We start from the raw sequence: 21,122 nt of genomic DNA on the forward strand, positions 1-21,122 counted from the left end.
AGAAGCTGTAAATCACACAGGACTAGATTGTCAGTCTTTGTCTTACAGAGCTCCTGATCCATTAAATCAGCCACAGAAGTACAGCAATTCCCTACTGACCAGGCCACCAGAGCGCCCTTTAGTTTGCTAGGGCTGCGTAACATAATGCTAATAAGCTAACATTAAAGAATAGCAATTTAATGTCTCATGATCTGGAGTCAGAAGTCTGAATTCAGAATATGAACTCAAAGGGAGGGTCCTCCCCTCCTGGCTGTGAACAACAAGAATAAATTCTAGTCAACTTGATAAACAAAGTTCTTTATTGGAAAGACAAGTCAGAGCTCACAGAAGCTGACTCAGAAATGAGCACAGGAGCTTGGACCATAACAAGGGTTGGGGGCAGAATTCCATGAAGAGCTGAGGAGGTGGGAGTGGAAATAATTTCTTCCTTTGCTCCATTCTGCACAAGGTTCAAAGACCAGAACCCCACTGGCTAAGCTGGAGTCACTGCCAACCTCATGGCTGAGGAGGCAGGGCACATTGATTGGGGTAGGTAGGACAGGGGTGCTGTTCCAGGTGGAGACATTGAACAGGGATGACATAAATGCTATGGCAAGGACACAGGTCTAGGGGATTAGCAAAGATTCCAGGTAGGGCAGGTGGTGGTGTCCTCTTAAGATTGGGGATGAACTTAAAATGTCCACTTAACAGCAAGAGTTCTGGCCACATGAGAAGCTAGAGCAGGCGGGCTTGCACACAGGGCGGCAGATAAGGGACACACTGGAGCAGGGCTTGCAGCAGGAGGAGGAGCAGACAGAGGGCTGGCAGCATGAAGAGGCTGAGCAGGGGCTGGACTCACAGCAGATTGGCCTGCAGCAGATGGGCTTGCAGCACACAGGTTCACAGCACACAGGCTTGCAGCAGATGGGCTTGTAGCAGACAGATTCACAGCACACAGGCTTGCAGCAGATGGGCTTGTAGCAGACAGATTCACAGCAGACAGGCTTGCAGCAGATGGGCTTGCAGCAGACAGATTCACAGCAGACGGGCTTACAGCAGACAGGTTCACAGCACACAGGCTTGCAGCAGACAGGCACACAGCACACAGGTTTGCAGCATGAGGACTGGCAGCTGGACTGCTGGCAGCAGGAGGGCTCATAGGAGCTGGTGCAGCCTGACTGGCAGGGACTGCACCCACAGCTCACAGGGGTGCAGATGAGGCAAGGGGCTGGGGCACAGCAGGAGGACTGGCAGCAGGAGGACTGACAGCAGGTGGGCTGGCAGCAGGAGGACTGGCAGCAGGTGGGCTCGCAGCAGGTGGACTGGCAGCAGGTGGGGGCACAGCAAGGAGGCTCACAGTGGCTCTCAGGACAGTCTTCCACCTCCCAGGAGGAGCTGGGACAAGCACTGGGCAGGCAGACACGGCTGCCATAGCTCCTGTTGCTGGAGCAGACGGACATGGTGGAGGCAGCTGGAACACAGGATCCAGAGTAGCAGGTGTGAGCCATGGTGGGACGGAGGAGGTGAGCTGGGAGGAGGGTGAGTGAGTGAATGAGTGTGTGAGGAGCTCTGGGCTCTCAGGGCTTTTATATCTCCCAGTGTTGTATGTGTTGTCCCAACAAGAGACCAACAAGTCTCTCTTCCTTGTTGTTGTTTGGAGTCCAGTGAGCTCTCATTAAACCAGCCTGGTGTTTATGTTTCTATAATATGTTGCTCACCTTGTAAAACTATGTGAGTTTAAAGACTAAGGTCCTCCTGATCCAAGCCTTGATATTTCCAATTGCTTCCAACGCATCTGAAAATTGAACAATGAACAATGAATAATGAAGGCCCCAGAAGAAAAAAAAATTGTGTTGGTGAAGAGTACTGAATATCCCATGGACTGACAAAAGAACAAATTCACCTTTTTAAAAAAATTTCTTCTTTAAAAAAAAAATTACATTGTTTTGCATACAAAGTTCCTATGCCTTGTGTTTCATACTATCCTTCATTCACATTGTGTTTCGTACAATCATTCTCACTCATTATGTTTCATAAATCACCATTAAACCATGCTCTTCATGGTGAGCTACGTTGGCCTAGTGGAAGAAAGCTGTGCTACCAAGCCGAAGGTGGGTGATTGTCATCTGTGGCCCTCAGCCAGGTTCAAATTGTCTTCCTGTCAAACATTCTTCTAGGTGGTATAGCACTGGTCTGTGCGTTGCTGTACAGAGGTAACTCGTGGTTGCTGTGATGCTGAAGCCTGTGACAGTGATGTGCCATTCGTGGTAATGGGCACCCATGGTGGACAGTGTTGGCTGGAGCTTCCCGACTAAATCAAGCCTGGAAGCAGGAGCGGCATCCACTTCCAAAATGGCTTGCCTCCGGAAACTCTATGTACGAACAGTGCTCAGGCTGATCATTCATAGGGTCGCTATGAGTCGTCTATAACTCGACGGCATTAAACAACAACAACTTCATTACCCTATCTTTCCAGATCCCCACTGGACCTTTCCCATTTCCTTTACCTCCCTGCTCCCTCCACCCACTAGTTGTGCAACCCTATGATTGCCCCCCTGCCCGCCCTTACCCCTCTGTTCCCACTCCTTCCCCTCCTGGATCCCCATGCACGTTTTACTAGTTATCCTTCGGCTTTTATAATAACGGTCTTATGTAGTATTTATTCTTAGGAGAGTGAGTTCATTAACTCAGTGTAATGTCCTCCAGTCTCCTGAGTTATGTGGCAATTTTCTGAATCATTGCTCCTGAGTGCTGCATAGTGTTCCATCATATGAATCTGCCATAAGAAATCCAACTTGAAGGAAGTGAAACTGGAGTATTCCCCAGAGGCAAAAATGGTGAATTTTTATCTTCACTTATTCTGGGCAGATTTCGAGAGAAACCAATCCTTAGAGAGAGAGACGATGATGGGAAAGTTAAAGTAGCCTCAACAAGATGCATTAACTTAGTGACTATGTCAAATAGCTTGTGCATAAGAGAGATTATGAGGATAGCTGCAGGCTAGGGCAAGAGTCAGATCTATTGTTTATACAGTTGTGAATCATAGTTGACTTAATGGTACAAAACAACAACAACAACAACAATCCTTTTTATGTTTCTTTCCAGAACATAAATTTGGAGGAGAAAGACTGTATCTGCAAATAAAATCTCCCTTACGGGATGTCTGGGTGGGTGTCATGTTGTCTGTACAAGAAATCCATGTATCCAATTGCCCTTAGGTGGGAAGTGTGGCGTGGCTCCTGTGTACCTGGATGCTGGGACCGCTGGAATTCTCTGAGCTCTGAGGATGGAGAACCTGGGTGGGTTGGAGAGAGTGTGAGGACTGACATGCTTCTAGAAGTGACTCCCCAGGACTCTCTCTGGTATAGGAAGTTCCCTGATGGCTTTAGTTCAGGTGACAAACGCATAAGGGAGGACAGTCCTGTGGCAGTGTTTCCCATGTAAGCTAGCAGAGTTCTCTGGTCTCTGCACATGTGCTCTCTTCTCTGTCCTGACTGTCAGGCACAGACATGAGCTTTACCTCTCTGCCCAAAATTACTTCAGATGTGTCCAAGCTTTGTGCCTAAAACATCTCCCCTGAAACAACAACAACAAAACCATCACAGGCATCCACAGCAAAATCTCTGAGGTGTAAACTAGCAATTACTGCTTTTGTTTTTCCCTATTTGTTTTCCCGCTTGTTAACCAAACAATATCTTGGCCACCCAAACTAGTAACCTGAGAGTGATCTAAATTTCTCCCCTTTTCCACAAATAATATTTGGCTATTGAGTCTTCTGTTTCTCTGCTAAATACTTTTAAAATACTATGCTTCTTTTTCTTTCCAAGCACTGATTTCTTCACTACATAGCAAATCTTCTCCCAACCCCGTGCTGCACAATGCCCGTGCCCTGGGCTCTGAGAAAACAATGCAGCCCTGCCTGAGGAGTTTGGTTGGGTGGGAGCCATGGAGCTGAGGTTACGTGATGTTAGAGATGAGCAGGGTCAAACACTATTGCTGCTGCTGAAGCAAAATGAATGGTTCAAAACCGATCAGCCTTGTGGGCGAAAAGTGAAGCAATCTGCTGCTTCAGAAAAGATTTGCAGTCTTGGAAACCTCACAGACAGCTATATTCTGTCCTGTTGGATCACTTTGAGTTGATATAAACTCAACAGCAGTGGAGTTTATCTTCCCTTTGTTGTTGTTGTTGTTGTTTGATGCCGGTGAGTCGTAGATGACTCATAGCGGCCCTATGAACGAACGGCCTGAGCACTGTTCGTACATAGAGTTTCTGGAGGCAAGCCATTTCGGAAGTGGATGCCGCTCCTGCTTCCAGGCTTGATTTAGTCGGGAAGCTGCACCCAACACTGTCCATCATGGGTATCCATTGCCACGATTGGCACATCACTGTCACAGTTTTCAGCATCACAGCAACCACGAGTTACCTTCGGCTTGGTAGTATCTTCACTTAGCTTCTGAAAAAGTGTACCACCCTAACTGTGGAACTCCGTCAGGGTGGAGAGATGATTGCTGTGAGCCTGTGATGTCAGTGGAGACAGAAGAGAAGCACAGCATATTCTGATGTAGGGCGGGCATAGCTAACCTAGATGGAAGGACTTTGGGGAGTGGAGCTTTCTGGGGAGGATATGATACCCAGGCTAAGTCTTGAATACTAAAGTTCTCCATCTTTCTTGGCTGTTCTTTGTCACTGTATTGGTTCTGGATCCAGGTTTCTTATCTCTTGTAGAAATCATAAAACATATCAGAGGTTCTAGGAGTTAAGTTAAATTATAGGTTGAAGTTCTTTTTATTTTGCCTTATAAGACCAATATAAATTTGAACCCGGCCTGTGCTCAGTTCCTGACCCCTCAGGAATACAAGAACCAGCCATGTAGATTGTGCATACATACAAATTTTTTAAAAGACCCATCTATTCTAAAAAGGGCCTTTTTTTCAAACAAATATTCCTGCTGAGGACAACTGGAAAAATTGTATAGAATACCATAAAATCTATTTTAAAGCTATTGAGTATTATGGCTAAATTAGAAATTAAATAACAACTGATTGATGTTGAGTTGGAAGAAACTCACATCTTATCCTTCAGCATGCTTTCAGAAGCCCTAAGATTCATGGAAGGAGGCTGCACATCTTTCTGCTGTGGAGTAGTTGATAGGTTTGAACCACCTACCTTTGAGTTGGGAGTGCAACTCTCCATACACTAGGCCAACAGAGTTCTCAGAAATTGAAAGGTGACAATTCTGGAGACAAGGGAAATTTGGAGAAGTGAGCCAGCATTCTGGAAATGGCTTTTCCCTGCGGGACAATTGCTGACTCTTACTGTGCATTGGAAGGTGGAATAAGTTGGCAGAGCGATGTGCCAAAAATATCTATTAATTAATAGATTTTGGGAAATCTTTGGGGGTTGGAGAAAATTGAGTGTGAATTTGTGACTCCAAATGCAGCCAAGACATAAGGGGCCACATTCACAGACAGAAAGAAGGAACATAAATTTAATAATTAGGAGTTGAACCCTTTTGGAATTTGCCAAATTCTTGTGCTATAGAGGGAAGATACTGACATGGAAAACACACCCACCGAACAGCTGAGCAGAGTTTTTGAAGTCTTACTCTTGAAGGGTCAATATTCAGAGTTAAGACTAGCTGAAGATTGGCTGTTAGCTTGAACACCTGGAGTGCTAAATCCTAAGAGGGAGGAAATTATAGATATATCAAACTACAAAATAACCTTCTTGTCTCAAGGAGACTTAGAGTCTCCTGCTTCCACTTACGATGTCTCCCATAGGAGAAGGTGAAATTATCCTATTCATCTTAGGAGGAAGAAAAACCCATCCAGATTCTCTAAAATTTCTCATATACAGTTATCAGACATTCACTAGAAATTTACACTTATGCCAAGGAATGGGATACAGAGATAAAATAGACAATAAAAGCAGAGCTAGAGGTGACATACTTGTGGAAGTTATCAGATAAAGATTTAAAATAACTAAGAGTTAAAAACAAAGAGGTTTATATGTAAAAGTAGAGAATTTTATCCATCAACTGAAATCTATTTTACAAAAAGACAAATAGTAATTCTAGCTGAAAATGTGTTAATATACTTATAAATTGATATTGGTTCTTGTCAAGGTAATTCCAAGTCACGGTGGTTCCATATAGATGAGTTTAATAGCAGTTTGGGAGAGCGGGGAGGTAGAGAACAGATTAGTAAACTGGAAACCAAGAAACATGTGGGATGAATTTGGAGAGGAATGAAAGATAGGACCGGAGGGTGACAGGGTTCTTCTGTTGTTATGGGTCATTAAGTTGGAATCAACTAATAGCTGACTCTTCAGTGGGTTCTCAGTGACTGTAAATCTTGGGGGAAGAAATTGCTCCTTTGTCTAAAGTGGAGCAGCTAGTGGATCAGAACTGCTGACCCTTCAGTTGGCAGTGCACCCCATGAAATACTACACCAACTCATGGCAAAACACCTTTCCTTGAAGGCAATCACTGGGTCTATTTCTGAATGAAGGAGGCACAAGCAGGCTATCCTTCATCTTCACAGTGAAATCCTAGTAGGAAAGTATGAGGTGCCCCTCAAGTTGAACCTCCAGGAGTTTTATTTCTGTTGTATCTCTCAAGTGTACTCATAGTCTCAGCTATTAGTTCATTACTACTTCAGTGCTCCTATCTGATGCTGCCTAATGACCCCGCTGCAATTCAGCCTGGGCATTGGCAATGGTTCAGAAACCAAGAACTGAAGGCCCAAGAAATTACCACTGTGTCTGACCGAGGGAGATCATTTTTCCTGCCCAGGAATCCCACACAACCTATCACCTAGAAAACAATGAGTTCCTGTTCTCTCTCAAACAGAAGGACCATATGAATGATGGGCCCATTGGCCAGAACTAAGAGGTGCTTTGTCCATGAGAAAGTGTCCAGAGCACAGAGCCAAGAGATCAGGATGTAGTCACCTGCCTGTTTCTCACAAATTGTAGCATGAGCAGAACTCTCTACTTTCCTGGATTTGAAATTCTTCTTTCACAAAGTAGCAACAACCCTGCCTTCACAGAGGACACAGAAACACCACACTACAGATGTTTAACCCACTGGAAAAGTATATAAAATGTTTTTGTTGCTGTTATGTGCTATCAAGTACCGTGAACAACAGAGATGAAACTTGCCCTATTCTGCGAGTGGATTCCAATTCATGGCAACCCTCTTTGGGTTTCACCAGATTTTTGGCTTCATATAAATGTCAGTGGTTGTCTGAGGGCTGTCACTAAGTTGACAGAACCATGATCCAGTACATGAGGAAGGACTCAGGTCATACTCTCCCACCTGACACCCACCACCCTCATGCATCTCCTGGGTCCAGGCTGGACCAGCTCCCCATACCCCACTCCTGTGACGGGACCCTAAAGCCAGACCACCTGTGGAGATTTATGAGCTGCACAACATCCATGCAAACAAACATCTTTGATGAGGTCTTGGACCTGCTAGGATACCAATCAGGAAGGGGAAGAGCATCATGGAGCTTTTGATGGAACAACATACACACAGTGGAGTATAAAAGTGGAGGCAGCTCAGAGCACACCATTCGTTCACTCACTCACTCACTCACTCACTCACTCACTCACTCACTCCTCCTAGCCCCTCTCTCAATCCCCTCACCATGGCCGCCTCCACAGTGTCTGTCTGCTCCAGTGACCTGAGCTATGGCAGCCGCGTCTGTCTGCCTGGTTCCTCTGAGTCCTGTACAGGCTCCTCCTGGGAGATGGAAGACTGTCCAGAGAGCTGCTGTGAGCCCTCCTGCTGCGCCCCCACCTGCTGCCAGTCCACCTGCTGTGCCCCCACTTGCTGTGCCCCAGCTCGTTGTGTGACTCTCATCTGCACCCCTGTGAGCTGTGGGTGCAGTCCCTGCCAGTCAGGCTGCACCAGCTCCTGTGAGCCCTCCTGCTGCCAGCAGTCCTGCTGCCAGTCCTCATGCTGCACTTCCTCCCCCTGCCAGCAGGGCTGCTGCGTGTCCGTCTGCTGCAAGCCCATCTGCTGTGAATCTGTCTGCTGCAAGCCCATCTGCTGTGAATCTATCTGCTGCAAGCCTGTGTGCTGTGAACCTGTCTGTTGTAAGCCTGTGTGCTGTGAACCTGTCTGTTGTAAGCCTGTGTGTTGTGAGCCTGTCTGCTGCAAGCCCATCTGCTGTGAACCTGTCTGCTGCAAGCCCATCTGCTGTGAACCTGTCTGCTGCAAGCCTTTGTGCTGCGAGCCTGTCTGCTGCAAACCTGCGTGCTGTGAACCTGTATGCTGCAAACCTGCGTGCTGTGAACCTGTATGCTGCAAGCCTGTGTGCTGTGAAACTGTCTGCTGCAAGCCCATCTGCTGCAAGCCCGTCTGCTGCAAGCCCATGTGCTGTCAACCTCTCTGCTGTAAACCCATCTGCTGTGAGTCCAGTCCCTGCACAGCCTCCTCTTGCTGCCAGCCCTCTGTCTGCTCCTCCTCCTGCTGCAAGCCCTCCTCCAGTGTGTCCCTCATCTGCCGCCCTGTGTGCAAGCCCGCCTGCTGTGTGCCCACCTCCTCTTGCTGTGCCCCGACCTCTTCCTGCATGTCTCTCATCTGCCGCCCTGTGTGCAAGCCAGCCTGCTGTGTCGCCTCACGTGGCCAGAAGTCCTGTTACTGATCAGGCACTGCCCGCAGAAGCAGCTGGGTTCCAGGAGCCAGTGTGACTTATCTCACACCCACTCTCCATCCACACTTGACCCTGCCATGTGACTGTTCCACTTGAAGATGAGACTCTTCCGTATTTCTCCTATTTCCTTGTGGACTCCCCAGAAGTCCCCTAGTTGACCTCAACCTCCAACCTGTCAGCACCTGTTTGGCTATGTCAATAAACTTACTTAGATCTCTTGATCTACTTTCATGTTGTCAGATTGTTGTAGTGGGGATAGGGTAATTTTTTTGTTAGATAATTTTTAAAATTCGTTTGCTTACAATGTTCGTATAGATTGTGTTTCACACATTTCTTCACTCACATTGTGTTTCATATAATCATTTTCAGACATAGGGGTTTAAAAAAAATTATATGATTTGCACAACGTGGTGAGTACATCCAGGGCAGCATTTGTTTGCTGAAATATGTCAATTGGTATTCCATCAATTCCTGGGGCCTTGTTTTTTGCTAATTCCTCCAGAGCAGGTTGAATTTCCTTCTTCACCATAGGCTTTTGATCACATGCTGTTTTATTAAATTCTCCTATGTCAGCCATTTTTTCCCCATAGTGCCTCAGTGTGCTCCTTCCATCTTCTTTTGATACTTCCAGAATCATTCAACATTCTGCCCTCAACATCCTTAAGTATTGCAACTTAAGGCTTGAATTTGTTCTTCAGTTCCCTCAGCTTACAAAATGCTTTTGATTTTCTGACTCCAGCTCCCTAAACATTTAATTATTAATTTTTGCTTTGTCTTCCCAAACTGCCTTTTGAAATCTTCTGTTCAGCTCCTTAACATCTTGATTTCTTCCCTTTGCTTTGGTTTCTCGATGTTCTAGTGTAATATTCAGAGTCTCTGCAGACATCCATCTTGGTCTTTTCTTTTTCCTCTGTCTCTGCAATGACTTTTTGCATTCTTTGTGAATGATATTCTTGATATCCTCCCACAGCTCATCTGTCAGGGACCTCTCTAGAGTACTGAAGAGTAACTATGTTGGTCTGGAGACAAAGGTGCACCTGATACAGCCTGTGGTATTCATAATTTCTTGCTATACATCAGAGAGCTAAACAATAACTAAGGATTATAGAAGTATCAATGTCTTTGAATTGTGGTTCTGGAGAAGAGTATTGAATATAGTGTGGATTGCCAGGAGAACAAATAAATTAGTCCTTGAGAGGATGAAACCAAGCTGCTCCTTGGAAGCTAGGATTCTCACATACTTTGGGAATTTGACCAGGATAGACCAGTCCTTGAAGAAGGACACCATGCTTGGAAGGGTGAAGGGACAGCACAAGAGAGGAAGATCTAGAATGAGATGGATTGATTCAGTGACTGGAGAAATGGGATTATGTCTACTGGAGATGATGAGATTGGCTCAGGATAGGGCAGGATTCAGAGATAATATACATAAGGTCACTATGAGTCGTAGGTGACCTGATGGTACATAACAACAACATTGCTTTGCACATAAAATTTGTATACATTGTGTTTCACAATTTCTTTCATTCACATTATGTTTAATATAATCATTCTTATACAATGTGTTGTATAAACTTAATCCCATTGAACTATGCCCACCAGTACCCTGTCTTTTCAAGTCCTTACTGGATATTTCCCATTTCGTTTACTCCCCTCTCCCTCCGCCCATTAAATTGTGTAATCCCATGATTTTCCCCCTGCCCATGCCTCAGCTCCCATCCTTGCCCCTCTTGGGTCCCCATACACATTTCACAACTTAATATTTTATTTTTATAATAATGGTGTTAGGCAGTATTTGTCCTTTTGAGACTGAGTTAATTGATTCAGTATAATGCTCTTTAGTCTTTCCCAAGTTATATAGTAATTTTTTAAAGTCATTGTTCCTAAGTGCTATGTATAATAGTCCGTTATGTGAATGTGTTACAATTTCTCAATCCATTTGACTGTGGCTGGACATTTGGGCTCTTTCCATGTTCTTGTGATGGTGAATAATACTACTATGAACATTGTTATACAAATCTCCATTTGTATCTCACTTCTAATTTCCTCTGGGCATATTCCTAGAAGTGGAATAGCTGGACCATGTGGAATTTCTATGTTTAGCTTTTTGGAAAACACCAAATTGCCTTCCAGAGTGGTTGTACCATTTTATAGTCCCACCAACAGTGTATGAGAGTGTCTACCTCTCCACAGCCTCTCCAACATGTGTTGTTTGCTGTCCTATTAAACTTGGTCACTGTTACTGTGGTGAGATGGTATGTCATTGTGGTTTTGATTTGGACATAGGGTTTTGATCAGTAATTGGTTTACTTCAGACATTAGCATTCCATGAATGGGTGGCTTACCTTAGAAGTTATAGTACATGTGACTTAATTTTTAGGGCAGGTCCCTGGGACCCAAACCATTCTCAGAAATGCTTGAGTTTTGCTAGCCTCCTGCCCAGGACTCCCTGAGGCTGGAGGTCTACAGATTTACTATGGTTTTCTCTGATTACAGAAAGAGGCTGAGTAAGTTTTACAGGAGAGAGCTTTTTGAACTGAGTTTTGACAGATTGGTAGGAATTTTCCAGGGGTCATGAAGCAAAGAGTCTTCCAGGCAGAACTGTCTGGGGCACAAGGTAGACAGGGACAGTGTGGTAGGGACAGAGGTAGGTGTAGAAAGTAGAAAGATTTGATACTATTAAAATGGCCATTCTTTCCAAATTGATCTGTACATAATGCAATCCAAATCAAAGTACAGACACAATAACCACATCCTCTGTCCAGTGGTAGACGCTGCAAGGGCCTCCCCCACCCCAGGAAGTATGAGGCGGACATGCTTTTCCTCAAGAGAGTCTCATCTTCCTTATGACTTTTCTTACCATTTTCTTTGTTGCTCCAGAGTGTTCACCTTATAGTTCCCTGACTGTCCTGTGCTCAGTCATGAGGAGTTATGTGCTCTGTGTGAGGGGTTAATGTCCAGCAATGGATTCCAGGGAAACTTGATTTTTTCCTTTGTATAGCTTCATCTTCTTCTACATTCTGCCCCCAAATGCCATTTGCTTCACCTCTTTGGGTTTAGACCTTTATCTTTTCAAGGTAATAAAACCACTATACTGATTGCTCTCTGTGTGCTTCAGTCTGGAAATGTTCCTGTCAATTGAGCGGACGTAAGTTTGCCTCATTTCTTTCCCTCCTCCCAGAGGTCACAGGAAACCACATGTTTATCAGGGATCAACTTTTTGATTCATTTCCCAATATCTGAAAACAGTTGTTTTATAAGTTTTGTTCCATTTTCTGTTTATTTGAAATAGGGAGACTAGGGAGGTTCTTCATGATCTGAACCATATTTCTCAAAATTCTCTTAATTAAAGTGTTCTCTCTCCTAGTCCAGTACTTTGCTTTCTTCTTTGACTATTGAGGATATTCTCTTGGTTCTGAAACTAAGCATGTTTCTTTCTTATCTGGAAATGCTCCTGTTACATTTGTGCCTAACTTGAGACATACCTGAAGCTCTAGGACTGACCCATGTAACCTTAATCCTTATGGTAGGACTTCTCTGAGGGTCCTGGAGACACATGAGAAAGCACAACCTAGCCGTGGTTTCCTGGGATCCAAAAGAAACATCTATCAACTCCACACATTCTACTGAACCTTGATTGTATCCTCTTCTCACAGACTCATGCTAAGTTTGTCATAAGCTAGTTTTAGAGTGATTTTGATAAAATTAGAAGAGAGCTCAAAACGCTGTATTTATAAGCAGTCAAGCAAAGCATGTGAATTTATAATTCATTCATTGCTAAATGAACTCCGGTGAGTTAACAAATCCAGGGTATTAATAAGGAAATAGATCACATATGAAGTTGATCTAAAATCACTCAGTAAGATACTTACAGAAAGGCTCAATTGTGAGCCTGAAATTTCTTCAGGTTAAATATATTGCAGCTAAGACATTTCTGTAACTGTAAGAGGGTGTGTGAGAGGCCAAACACAGCTAGGTGGATGCTAGATACTCTTGGTGATAATACATCATGTAGCCTGGGAGAAACCACAGATAAAGGGATTATTCAGACACGGAGGGAGCATGAGTGTGCCTTTTGTTTATATCCTAGTGGGGGACGTTACGGTGGATGGGCCAGAGGCTCTCAAACTGTTGTGCTCTGGGCCACTCTAACCAGTACATGATGGTCATCACTGTTATCCTAGATGGTTAACATGGACATTTTTGTGTCCAAGACACTACTCTTGACATTTTTTTTGCTAATTAAGTTTCAAATAAAAATACCCTCTTTTATCAAATGAAAAATTATACAGAAACGTTTACTTTTTATGAAACAAGTCTTCATAAGATGGAAGTCCAAACCAAATTTCTTGTAGGAACATCAAGACCGCTTTGACTGTCTTAGTGGGCCATGCAATCCTATCCGCTCTCTAAGAAGTTTCTTTCCTATCAGGGAGTTGGCTTGGGCAAATACACTGAGTCCTTTTACCAGGCATGATCATCTCCTTTTAGTTCATATGAGGAGGAGCGGCATTTTATTTTTATAAAGAACATTCTCCAGAATTCTTGCTCTTTGGAGCAACATTTTTTTACTCAAGATGGATGGGACAGGATGGGACAGAGGCAGATCTGCATTGTATAGGGTCGCTTGCTGGGAGTTGTACTTAACTTGATGGTACCTAACAAGAATAGTCCCATGTGTTAGAATTAATTCACTGAGCTGTGGTCCTAGAAACTGTGCACACCAGTGATGCTTTGTGTTGAATATTCTCAGTCACACTGGAGGACTTTCAACATTGCAGTACCATTGCAACCCATCACATACAACTTCTGCAGCTGCATCCTTGAGCAAAGCTCAGACACATTTACAATGAGAATATAAGCATTTTATGATAATTGAGATAGGTTAGTACTTCCTCCATAACTCCAAAATATTGTCTTAGTTACCTGTGCCCCTATAATAGAAAAATCAGAAGTTCTTTTAAGAACAGAAAGCTATTTTCTTAGCAGTTTGTTGTTGTTGTTATGTGCCATTGAGTTGATTGCCACTCTTAGTGATCTGATGTGCAATAACTCCAAACTCTGTTCTATCCCCAGCCAATCTCACTGCCTCTATCTCTGACACACCTACCCCCATTACTCTAGTTTCTGTGTCCATTATTCCAGTTTCGGTGTCAAACCATCTCATCCAGGATCTTCCCCTCCTTCACTGTCCCTCCACCTTTCTAAATATGATATCCTTCTCCAAGAACTGGTCCATCCTGGCCATGTGCCCAAAATATAAGAGATGGAGTTTCAAAATCCTTGCCTCCAAGGAGAACTTGGTTTCACTTTCTCCAGGACAGACAGTTTGCTCTCCTGGTGGTACTTTCAGTATTCTTCTCCAACAGCACAAGTCAAAGGCATTGATTCTTCTTCTGTCATCCTTAGTCATTGTCCAGATCTCTGATGTTCAGCAAGTAATCTTGAAGACCGTGGCCTGAGTCAGGTGCACTTTAGTCTCTTGACTGACATTGTTGCCCTTCAGCACTCTGGAGAGGTCGCTGACAGCAGACTTATCTATCATAATTTTTCTTTTACTTTCCTGACTGCTGGTGCCAAGAGTGTTGATTGTGGACCCAGCTAGATGAAATTGTTAACAACCTCTCTCTCTCCTCAATGTGTTATGGTCTCACAGTTTAGGAAGCTGAAAATCAGAACAGCATGACTCTCAGAAGATGTTTTTTCTTGTTTATGTTAGCTTGCAGCTGCCAGCAATGTTTGATATTGCTGAGCTAGTAGTTGTGTATCTTCTCTTCCTTCTCTGTGTGTTTCTGTGTTTATTCTGGTCTTTTATAAGACACTACATGGAATTCTCAGGTATGACTTCATTAACATAACAAAAGAAACTGTCTTGCCTCCAAATAGGGTCATTTTTATAGGTACAAGAGTTAGAGTCTCAACACTTATTTTTAAGACACAGTATGACCTATAAGACGTATTATTATTACCAGCATACTTTTTAAAGATTTCTAAGTATCCAAGAATCTTCACAGTGTCTTTTTTGTTCTGACCAATGCATTTGGGTCATGCATATTCATTCAGTCATAATGCACTTGCTGTTTACTATTGTTGTTGTTGTTGTTATGTGCCATCGAGTCGTTTCCAACTCATAGCGACCCTATGCACAACAGCCCTAAACCCTGCTCTATCCTGCGCCAACCGCACCGCCTCTGATACACCCATCCCGATTACCCCAGTCACTGAATCAATCCATCTCATAGAGGGTCTTCCACTCCTGCGTTGTCCCTCAACCCTCCCAAGCATGATGTCCCTCTCCAAGGACCCGTCCCTCTTGGCAACATGTCCAAAGTATGTCAGACGAAGCCCCAGAATCCTTGCCTCCAAGGAGTAGCTTGGTTTAATCCTCTCCAAGATAAATCCGTTTGTTTTCCTGGCAGTCCACGGTACATTCAGTACCCTTCTCCAGCACCACAGCTCAAAAGCATCTACTCTCCTTCTGTCCTCCCTAGTCATTGTCCAACTCTCTGATGCATAACAAGCGATTGCAAATACCATGGCCTGTATCAGGCGCACCTTAGTCTCCAGAGAGACACTGTTGCTCCTGAGTACTTTAGAGAGGTCCCTAACAGCAGACTTTCCCATCGCGATACGCTTTTTGATTTCCTGACTGCTGGTGCTAAGAGTGTTGACTGTGGAGCCGAGCAAACTGAAGCTGTGAACAATCTCAATCTCTTTGTCATCCATCCTGATGCTGCCAATTGGTCCAGTGGTGAGAATCTTTGTCTTCTTGACATTGAGCCTCAGTCCATACTGAAGGTTGCAGTCCTTGACCCTTCGCAGCAAGTGCATGAGGTCCTCCTCAGTTTCAGCAAGCAGGGTTGTGTCATCTGCATAACGGAGATTGTTAATAGACCTTCCACCAATCCTGATGCCACAATTCTCCTCATAGAGCCCAGCCTCTCGGATAATCTGCTCTGCATACATGTTGAAAAGGTATGGAGACAGGATGCATCCCTGGCGTACACCCTTCCCAATTTTGAATCATGCAGTGTTACCCTGCTCTGTTCTGACTACTGCCTCTTGGTCCAAGTATAGGTTTCGTATTAGCACAATTAAATGTTCTGGGATTCCCGTTCTTCTCAGAGTCAGCCACAGTTTGTTATGATCCACACAGTCAAATGCCTTTGCATAATCAATGAAACACAGATAGACATTCTTCTGGTATTCTCTGCTTTCAGCCAAGATCCATCTAACATCAGCAACAATATCCCTAGTACCACGACCCCTTCTAAACCCAGCCTGAACTTCTGGCAGTTCTCTGCTGATGTGCTGTTCTAATCGTTTTTGGATGATCTTCAGCAGAATCTTGCTTGCATGTGAAATCAATGACACTGTTCTGTAGTTTCCACACTCAGTTGGGTCACCTTTCTTCGAAATGGCAACAAATATAGATCTCTTCCAGTCAGTTGGCCAAGTGGTTGTTCTCCAGCCACATCCTGAGCGAGCTCTGCCGGGGAGGGAGGAGGGAGGATGGGGGTCCAGCTCAGGGCTGGACTGCCTGGAGGGGAAGCTCCAGAGAAACCCAGGGTGTCGTCCGGGAGGTATCACTTCTGAGCTCGCAGCCTAGGCCTTCCTCAGCCCCTTGACCTCAGGCCCCGACTCTCGATGAGGATGTCCAGGCCTGTTCCTCCTGTCCTTCCGCCCTAGCATGCCCCCTGCTCCAGCATGTCCCCCTGCCCCAGCATCTTTTTATTTCCTGGTTGCTGGTACCAAGAATGTTGATTGTGGAGCCAAGAAAACCTAATTATTGCCAATATTTTAAAATACCTAACATATGTTCTGCCACTCTGATCTTACTATTATTAGCTGCCAATGAGGTACTCCAACTCAAGGTAACCTTTTGTTCAATGGAACGCAGCTTATGCAGATTCTGCCACATGCAGCCATTAGGTCAACCCATTTTACAGAAGTTTTCTCTCATTTTATTGGTCTCTGCTTTACCAAACCTAATGCTATTATATGCAATTAATCTTTTTATTTCCTGGTTGCTGGTACCAAGAATGTTGATTGTGGAGCCAAGAAAACCTAAGCTGTCAACAATCTCAATCTCTTCACCGTCTATCATGATGCTGCCAATTGGCTTAGTGGTGGGAATCTTTGTTTTCTTAATGTTGAGCTTCAATTGAAGGCTGCAGTCCTTGACCATCTGCAGCAAGCGCTTCAGGTCCTCCTCAGTTTCAGCAAGCAGGGTTGTGTCATTTGCATAACAAAGGTTGTTGATGAGTTTTCCCCCAATCCTGATGCCACATTCCTCCTCGTAGAGCCCAGCCTTCCAGATTATCTGTTCTGTATATAGATTGAAAAGATATAGAGATAGAACACATCCTTGGCATATACCCTTCCCAATTTTGAACTTTGCAATGGTTCCTTGCTCTCTTCTGACAACTGCCTCATGGCCCAAGTATAGGTTTTGCATAAGCACAATCAAGTATTCTGGGATTCTCATTCTTCTCACTCTTGGCACCAGCATCCAGGAAATCAAAAGACAGTTTTCACTGAAAAAAATCTGCTGTCAGGGACTTCTCCAGAGTATCGAAGAGCAATGATGCCAGTCTGGAGACTAAGATGTGCCTGATCCAGGACATAGTTTTCACAATTACTTGCTATGCATCAGAAATAAGGACAATGACTAGGGATGATAGAAGGAGAATTGATGACTTTGAGCTGTGGTGCTGGAGAAGAGTATTGATTATACTGTAGACTGCTACAAGAATAAATAGGTTCATCCTGGAAAGGGTGAAACCAGGCTGCTCCTTGAAGGTAAGGATTCTTATGCTCAATCTGACATACTTTGGGCATGTTGCAAGGAACACCAGTCCTTGGAGAGGGACATCATGCTTGGGAGGTTGGAGGGACAGTGCAAGAGAGGAAGATCCTCAATGAGATGGGTTGATTCAGTGACTGGGGTAATGGGGGAAGGTGTGTCAGAGACAGTAACGTTGGTACGGTATAGGACAGCATTCAGAACTGTTTTACATAGGGTTGCTTGAGTTGCAAGTGATTCAATGGCACACAACAACAACAACAACAACAACAATGCTGTTATAAGGAACTGGCTGCTAACCTGAAGGCACATGATTTGAATCCACCAGCTGCCCCATTGGAGAAAGATGGACAATCTCCTCCCATGTGATGTACTGTCTCTGAACACCCACTGACAAATCACCTATGGGTTGGTTCCGACTCTACAGTATAAAATAACAATAACAATGCTCTTATCAAAGAATGGCTATGTCTTGATGACATGTCCAATATAAGCAAGAGAAAGCCTTACTATTCTTCCCTTCAAGGCACAATCTTGTTCATGACAAATTTGTCTATTTCTCTGGCCATTCACAGTATTGTCAGTATTCTTTGCCAACACCACAGTTCAAACACATCGATTTTCTGTCTTCTTTTTCTGCTGTTCAACTGTTGCCCGTATGTAATTGAAAAGCCCAAGAAAGGCTTAAATCACAGACTTTAGTTATTGAACTGACATCTTCCCTTAGAGTAAATGAAGGCCACTAAAGGTCCTGGAAATGTTTACTCACAGTGGTTGTGAACAACAGAGATGGACTGTCAACTGCAGATTTGCCTGGTTTCATTCTCATGTACTCAGTAGGATATAGGGTCACACACATGTAGGAGGGCTTTGTTTGTTGTTTTTAAAAATTATTATACTAGTTTATTTTAAAAATTCAAATACTTTATTTTCCAGACCAGATTGCATATGTAGGTTTTAATTCTTTTTAAAACATTTTTACAGACTCTGGAAAACATGGACATAGTAAATCATACTTATTATTTCCAAGTATTATAGAGGAAAAGAAAGGCAAATTGGCATAGTAAAACGTTAAGTGAATAGGAGAACTTGTGGCACAGTAGTTAAGCAGTTACAATTTATCAGCCAAACCATGGATGGAAAGACCTAGTGATAGGCTCCCACGAATATTATCACCTTGAAAACCATGTAGGGAATTGTACTCTGCTGTTCAGAGTTACTGTGAGTCAGAATCAACTCCACACCACACAAGTGAACAATGGCACATGATTGCGGAGGAGAAGCCCAAGGTGACCCTGAAATGGTGATATGGCTGCAAACCATTCCCTACCCTGAACTGTCTAAACCTGGTAACTGTGAGCCACATGCCAGCTGGGCTCAGGAAATCACACGAAGCCCTTTCAGGATTACAAGGATGTTGTGTGCAAAGAGAAGGAAATCAAGCCTGCTGGCAAGCAGAGAAATAATAGTAAACACAGAACTCCAGTGCCATCCTTAGAGTCATGCAGCATTTATTGCTTGTTTACTTACGAGTGCATACAGAGAGGGCCAGAGCCATTGATCAGCTAGCCGAGTAGGACAGACACTCTTTAGGGCAGTACAGAGCTGAGCCTTAAGAAGGGTCTTTGGGAAGAAGACATGAGTCGATGCCACCTCCATGAGGACTCTCTGAGACGCCTTGTAAGGCCACGGGTGGGAGCTCAATTGTTCTACAGCCTCCAGCTCAGCAGCAAACATCCGAGGCCTTAGGAGAGGCCTAAGTGCTAGAGTAACTCAGGGCAAGCTCTCAACTTCCCTGGGGTCATGAGCGTGGTCAGCAGGAAGATTTCTGGGTCAAAGTGGTACTGCAGCAGGCAGGGCGAGAACACACAGGATGGGAGACCAGGGACAAGCAGGAAGCTGAGCGGTAGCAACTGGGCTGGCAGCAGGAGGAGGTCGGGGCACAGCAGATGGGCCTGCACACAGGGCGGCAGGTGAGGGACATGCAGGAGTAGGGCCTGCAGCAGGAGGGGGAACAGGACTGGCAGTATGAGGAGGCTGAGCAGGGTGTAGACCCACAGCATACGGGGATGCGGCAGATGGGCTTGTAGCAGACAGGTCTGCAGCAGACAGGCATACAGCAGGCCTGCTGGCAAGGAGGAGAAGTGCAGCATGAGGACTGGCAGCTAGACCGCTGGCAGCAGGAGGAAGTTGGGCAAGTGGTGGTTCCACAGCAGACAGGCTTGCAGCACACAGGCTTGCAGCACACAGGCACACGGCAGGTCTGCTGGCAGGGGCAGGAAGTGCAGCATGAGGACTGGCAGCAGGACTGCTGGCAGCAGGAGGGCTCACAGGAGCTGATGCAGCCTGACTGGCAGGGGCTGGACCCACAGCTCACAGGAGTGCAGATAAGGGTGAGCCTGGTGGACTGGCAGCAGGCAGGGATACAGCAGGTGGGGGCGCAACAGGTGGGCTGGCAGCAAGTGGGGACACAGCAGGTGCGGACACAGCAGGAGGGCTCACAGCAGCTCTCTGGACAGTCTTCCATCTCCCAGGAGGAGCCTGTACAGGACTCAGTGGAACCAGGCAGACAGACGCAGCTGCCATAGCTCAGGTCACTGGAGCAGACAGAGACGGTGGAGGCGGCCATGGTGGGGTGGGAGGAGATGAGGTGGTAGAGGAGGAGAAAGTGAGTGAGCGAGTGAGTGAATGAGTGGGGAGCTCCAGGCTGAGGGGTTTTTATATCCCTCTCTGGTGTGTGATGTCTCAGCAGAGGCTCCCTGATGCCTTCCCTTTCCTGGTTGTCTGAGCTGATCCACAGCAAACAAATAGCTTGTGTGTTTAGTTTTCTGGGAATTGCTCAGCTCCCAAAACTCTTGTAATTGGCTTGGCATATCTTGACTTGTTTTAATCATGAAGAGGACAGTTGGGGTGCAATATGAGCTGCCTTGTTATGCTCTAGTAGGGTCATTTTGTGACCATAGCTGAGAACCAAGTCTGTGAATGTTCTGGTTCCCCACCCTCTCAACCAGGACAGAGCATCTGTCATGCAGAGGGGCTCTTCTGGGTCTTATTTTCTTGGATTTAAGAAGATTTCATTTTCTTAGGCTTCTGTGATTAGTAAGGCAACAGAAGGAGTTTTATTTTGTTTTTTTGGACAAAGACAATTTACGCCTTTGGGTTGTGGTGTTGGAGAAGATCCCATGGCCTGCCAAAAGAGTAAACAGGTCTGTCTTGGAGGAAGCAGAATGAGGGTGCTCCTTTAGAAGCAAGGGTGGTGAAGCTTCTTCTCACTTATTCTTGGTGTGTTGTTAGAAAGTCCTTAGAAAAAGACATCAGGCTGGGACAGGTGGAGCATCAGAGAAACAGAGGAAGGTCCTCAGGGAGATGGATTCACACCGTGACTGTAACAACAGGCTGGAGCGTATCAGAGATCATGAGGGTGATGTAGGCAGGACAAGGTTCAGATCTGTGGTTCATGGGGTCACTGTGAATTGTAGGTGCCTCAGTGTCACCTAACAACACCCGCAGACAAAGACAATGTGGCTCATCCTTTCTCTGTATGATCTACTCAAAAGCAACCCATGTAAGGAGGGGTTTGGAGATGACTTGGGCATACTAATTTCTGGTGGTTGCCTGTCTAGCACAGGAAAGGCACAGGGAAATAGGGAGTCCTACTAGTGAAGAGTGTAGA

General features: G+C 45.0%; 3 protein-coding genes across 3 annotated transcripts; 1 reads left to right on the forward strand and 2 right to left on the reverse strand.

Moving 5' to 3' along the window:
• Window positions 1-683: 683 nt before the first annotated feature.
• Window positions 684-1,445, reverse strand: LOC102856687 (keratin-associated protein 10-4-like). The gene has a single exon (XM_006898420.1). It carries the CDS (start codon window positions 1,437-1,439, stop codon window positions 684-686), a length of 756 nt encoding a protein of 251 aa, XP_006898482.1. The 5' UTR covers window positions 1,440-1,445.
• A 6,187-nt stretch (window positions 1,446-7,632) lies between these two features.
• Window positions 7,633-8,634, forward strand: LOC102857087 (keratin-associated protein 10-8-like). Its single transcript, XM_006898421.1, has 2 exons — window positions 7,633-7,986; window positions 8,329-8,634. Exons 1-2 carry the CDS (start codon window positions 7,633-7,635, stop codon window positions 8,632-8,634), a joined length of 660 nt encoding a protein of 219 aa, XP_006898483.1.
• A 10,628-nt stretch (window positions 8,635-19,262) lies between these two features.
• Window positions 19,263-20,078, reverse strand: LOC102857493 (keratin-associated protein 10-8-like). The gene is made up of 2 exons (XM_006898422.1): window positions 19,683-20,078; window positions 19,263-19,574 (listed from the first exon to the last, which is right to left on the reverse strand). Exons 1-2 carry the CDS (start codon window positions 20,076-20,078, stop codon window positions 19,263-19,265), a joined length of 708 nt encoding a protein of 235 aa, XP_006898484.1.
• Between the last annotated feature and the right edge of the window lie 1,044 nt (window positions 20,079-21,122).

This window comes from Elephantulus edwardii, unplaced genomic scaffold (assembly GCF_000299155.1).
Source record: "Elephantulus edwardii isolate Elephantulus edwardi_28Jun2011 unplaced genomic scaffold, EleEdw1.0 scaffold00228, whole genome shotgun sequence".
Taxonomy (NCBI): Eukaryota; Metazoa; Chordata; class Mammalia; order Macroscelidea; family Macroscelididae; genus Elephantulus; species Elephantulus edwardii.

Bases quoted from the DNA above. Each gene is read 5' to 3' on its own strand.
- LOC102857087 (XM_006898421.1), top strand. From the start codon at position 7,633: ATGGCCGCCTCCACAGTGTCTGTCTGCTCCAGTGACCTGAGCTATGGC. The intron at 7,987-8,328 runs GTCTGCTGCAAG...GTCTGCTGCAAG, and splicing joins AGCAGGGCTGCTGCGTGTCC to CCCATCTGCTGCAAGCCCGT.
- LOC102856687 (XM_006898420.1), bottom strand. From the start codon at position 1,439: ATGTCCGTCTGCTCCAGCAACAGGAGCTATGGCAGCCGTGTCTGCCTG.
- LOC102857493 (XM_006898422.1), bottom strand. From the start codon at position 20,078: ATGGCCGCCTCCACCGTCTCTGTCTGCTCCAGTGACCTGAGCTATGGC. The intron at 19,575-19,682 runs GTGTGCTGCAAG...CCTTGCCAGCAG, and splicing joins TGCCTGTGTGCTGCAAGCCT to GCCTGCTGTATGCCTGTCTG.